This window comes from Cucurbita maxima, unplaced genomic scaffold, assembly GCF_002738345.1.
Source record: "Cucurbita maxima cultivar Rimu unplaced genomic scaffold, Cmax_1.0 Cma_Scf00054, whole genome shotgun sequence".
In the NCBI taxonomy this organism is placed as follows: domain Eukaryota; kingdom Viridiplantae; phylum Streptophyta; class Magnoliopsida; order Cucurbitales; family Cucurbitaceae; genus Cucurbita; species Cucurbita maxima.
Genome location: NW_019272070.1, coordinates 532,620 through 536,911, shown reverse-complemented (window position 1 = coordinate 536,911; position 4,292 = coordinate 532,620). Strand labels below are relative to the sequence as shown.

At 34.8% G+C, this 4,292-nt stretch overlaps 2 protein-coding genes across 2 annotated transcripts in view; both read left to right on the top strand.

The window, feature by feature from the left end:
- Window positions 1-176: 176 nt before the first annotated feature.
- LOC111471669 (secoisolariciresinol dehydrogenase-like) lies at window positions 177-1,703 on the top strand. Its single transcript, XM_023117393.1, has 2 exons — window positions 177-285; window positions 842-1,703. The coding sequence occupies exons 1-2, from the start codon at window positions 251-253 to the stop codon at window positions 1,626-1,628; spliced, it is 822 nt and encodes a 273-aa protein (XP_022973161.1). The 5' UTR covers window positions 177-250; the 3' UTR covers window positions 1,629-1,703.
- A 1,959-nt stretch (window positions 1,704-3,662) lies between these two features.
- The window catches only part of LOC111471670 (secoisolariciresinol dehydrogenase-like), a 10,149-nt gene continuing 9,519 nt past the window's right edge, over window positions 3,663-4,292 (top strand). Inside the window, exon 1 of the mRNA XM_023117394.1 lies at window positions 3,663-3,799. Within this exon, the coding sequence (XP_022973162.1) occupies window positions 3,765-3,799 (35 nt within the window). The 5' untranslated portion in view covers window positions 3,663-3,764. The remainder of the gene's footprint in view (window positions 3,800-4,292) is intronic.

Genomic DNA, 4,292 nt, shown 5'->3' with positions numbered 1-4,292 from the left:
ATGCTAATAAAAAAAAAAAAAAAAAAAAAAAAGTGAAATTTTGAAATGAGATATTGTTTCTAATAGCACGTTTTTCATAATTTTTTTAATGAGAGAGAAAGGGTTAGATGAAACCCTAAAATTTTGAATCGATAGGAACCAACCACGTGTTATGACTCAGCATTCCATTCCTTTATATAAAGCTTTCTTCATTGCATTTGGTCAATAACAACAAAGTAGAGAGAAAGAGAAGCAGAACAACCAGGCAGCCATGAGCGTCTCTCTGCTTCCCACCGCTGCAAGAAGGTAACCTTATTTTCTCTCAAAACCTAATCTCGGTCGGTTTTTGGCCACATTGACCTGGTTCAATTCGAGTCGAATTTGTTTTATTTTTTCTTTTTGTCGCCTCATACCAATGGAGATAACTCACCTGAGGTTTATGGAGCTCTCGAATAGTCTCCCTTTAATCGAGGCTCGACTCACAATTCTTTATTCAATATTTGAGAATTCTATTGACATGACTACGTTTAGAACATGACTCTGATACCATGTTAACAATCACGACTCTCCATAGTGGTATGAGATTGTCCACCAGCTTGAGTTATGACTCTCCATAGTTGTATGAGATTGTCCACCACCTTGAGTATAAGCTCTCGTGATTTTGTTTTGGGCTTTTCCAAGAGGCCTCATACCAATGGAGATAGTATTTTTACATGTAAACTCATGATCTTCCACTAAATTAACCAACGTGAGACTCACTTCCAATAATTCTTAACAATCTTCATGAGATTATTAAATTTTTTTAATAAATATTATATTTTTTTAAAAAGAATAACAAACTCGAATACAATCATTTGATTAGGCTAGAAGGCAAAGTGGCCGTAATCTTGGGCGCAGCCAGAGGAATTGGGGAGTCCACTGCAAGAACCTTCTTTAAGCACGGAGCAAAACTCGTGATTGCAGACATCCTAGACGATGTCGGTCACTCTCTTTCCAACCATCTCTGTTCTTCGTCATCTTCATTCGTCCACTGCGACGTAACGAAAGAGAAAGAAGTCGAAAATGCAGTTAACACAGCCATTTCCAAGTACGGAAAGCTGGACATCATGTTGAACAATGCAGGCATTCTTGGAAATCCCATATTCAACATTCTTGAAAACGAATCATCGGACTTTCAAAAGGTACTCAACGTCAACTTACTTGGGACGTTTTTGGGCACCAAGCATGCTGCAAGGGCGATGATTCCAGCTCGTCAAGGTAGCATAATCATGACGGCAAGTGTTTGCTCAGTAATTGGTGGGATTGGGCCATATGGGTACACGAGCTCAAAGCATGGCGTGTTGGGATTGATGAAGAATGCAACGGTTGATTTAGGACGATATGGGATAAGGGTTAATTGTGTGTCGCCCCATGTAGTGCCCTCGCAGATGACTAAGGATCTATTTAAGCTTGAAGATGGCGATGAGTTTCCTAATTTTTATTCGCATTTCAAATATGGAGATATCTTAAGAGCAGACGATATAGCTGAAGCGGCTTTGTATTTAGCAAGTGATGCATCAAGGTTCGTGAGTGGGCATAACTTAATTGTTGATGGAGGCTTCATTGCAGCCAACCAAGGTTTTTGCTCCTATCAACCATCTGATAACTAAAAAAGTTGAAACAAGAACTACTTGTTTTAGACTTTTGGTTCTTTTCTAAAGTTTGGTCATGAATTTTCTTCCCAAGTTCTAATTTTGTGTTGCATCTTTCTTGTGTTTAAAATTATTATAAGGATATAAATTATAATAATAATGTAATTTGGTTCTTGATATAATACTTTATATTAGCTCACACAAATCAATAGACACCGTCGTAAGAAAAAGTGACATATGATTATCTTATCAAATATTTACAAAGAGAAGTTAAATATCATGTGATTCAATCTTAAGTAAATTCATTATTGTTTATGATGTTTTTAGTTGCATGTCTATATATGAACGATTTAGATCAAATTATTTGTAATTATTTTAAAGTTTTACATGAACACGACTCTCCAAAATGGTATGATAGTGTCCACTCTGAGCATAAGCTCTCATTGCTTTGCTTTGGGCTTCCCAAAAGGCCACATAACAATGGAGAGAGTATTCTTTTATTATAAATTCATGATCATTCCCTAAATTAGTCGATGTGAGACTTTTATCATCCAACACCTCCCCTCGAACAAAGTATGCCTCCCCTTAATCGAGACTCGACTCATTTTTCTTTTGGAATCTTAGTCATTTTTTACTATGCCTTCGAGGAGGCTCGACTTCTTTTCTTTTGGAGTCATTTGTTCGACATTTGAGGATTTACCAATCTATTGACTAGTTTAGGGCATAGCTGTTCCCTTTTGAGTATGAGTTGTTACAAATAATAGTAGTATGAGTACTATTGACATTCTTGGTCTTAATTTTATATGAACTTATAATAACTCTAACGACTCTAGATTAAAGTAATGAGTCACAAGGTGAATTGTAATCAGACAACAACAAAAAATCAGACAATAATAGAGCAGCCTGTGATAGATTGATTGACGTCCGAAGAACACTCGATCGAAGTAATGAGTCACAAGGTGAATTGTCAGCCCCAACATCAGAGGAACGAGCATTTTCGGGGACTAGCCCGCTTCCCATTACTCGACGAAGGCTATTGTCCGGTCCTCTTTCATTTGGAATCGTTTTAGTTAGATCATACCCAAGCCGGCGTACGATCATGATAAAGTCCCCTTTACTTGATATTAAATTCTTGAAGCTTGCAGCTCTGTCTAAGGATGAGGACTGTAGTTCGGAAGTCACTCGAAAGAACTAGGGTACCAAGCTTTCGATCACTCTTTTAGATCTAAAGCATGACTTCATCAAGCTCTTAGCGAGTGGATTTCAAAAAAAAATACTTAAAAAAATTGTAAGAACAAAAGAAAAACATAAATAAAGATGATGAAAATGGAGAAGAAATCGGTCATTTTGTCCATTTATCTTTCATCACGGGTGGATCTGTATGTGAACTGACTGGTCACTGCCAGAAGTCAATCATTTGGTGGGCGACATTGCTGTTAGTAACTGTTACAAAAGATGAATCACTCACTCACAACCTTTCATTTACTCATTGTCCCCAAAATGATTACGTTGTTCTTGTCTTCTTTTTATTGATAACATCCCTTTTGTTTTTGTTTTTGTTTTTTTTTTTTTTGATAATATTTTAGATGTTTAAAATTAATATAGTTTAGTTTATTAACTTCAATAAATTCTAGTAAATATTTGATCTGCTTTCATTAATTTACCTTTGATGTGATGTAAGGACCGTTCGAGAATTCCATGCATATGGTAGTTATAGACATTCTTGTATGGTTGACGGTGATATCGCAATTCGAGACCATGACACATGCATAGGGTAGTTGTATTTACTTTCTTAGACTTAAGTTAGAATGGGGTATTTTTAATTTAGCATTTCGTTGTGTTGTATTAAAAATGTTTTCGAACATGTTTTAGGGTAGTTGAATTCGAAGATCCTCCACTCAGCACCACCTTCTTTAAATAGCTAAAATTTTTCTCAAAGCTAGTCAATATATTTATAGGACTCGTGTTGGTATGTAGAGATAGTATTCACTGGGTAAATAATGGACAAAGAGTACTCTTGATTCAGCTTTACTCGTATTTTGAAGGTTCCTTCTTACATACTCATATTTAAAGCCTTTATTCCATTTTATCTATACTACTTTTTCAAAGACAACAACAAAGTAGAGAGAGAGAAGAAGAAGAACAAGAGCAGCCATGGGCGTCTCCTTGCTTCCTGCTGCTGCAAGAAGGTAACTCTATTTTCTCTCAAGAACTTCGGTATCTTTAACTTAAAAAAAATTGTATCTAAGCTAGTTCGATTAACTTTCTAATGGTTTAAAAAACGCTCTTAAAATCTAAGTTAATTCAAATAAATCTTCAATTAGCTTGCTCGAGATCATATTTTCTAAGGCTTCATCGATCGTTAATTCACCGTTAAAACTCTAAGAATCAATTAGATATTGTTTTTTTTAAGAGATTTGGGCTAAAATATTGTTTTTTATTTAGATTTAAAGAGAGAAATAAATATTTTAAAACGAATTAAGAAAAGATTAGTGGTTAATTTGGGAAGACAAGAGATTTTAGAACATCTAATCAAACTATATGAACAATAATAAGACATTGAAAAGTATAATAATTAAAATAATAAATTAAGGCTAATGAGTTTATGAGTTTATGAGTTAAAGGAGGTAGCTGGTGGCAAAAACAAGAACCACAAAAAAAAAAAAAAAAAAAAAAAAAAAA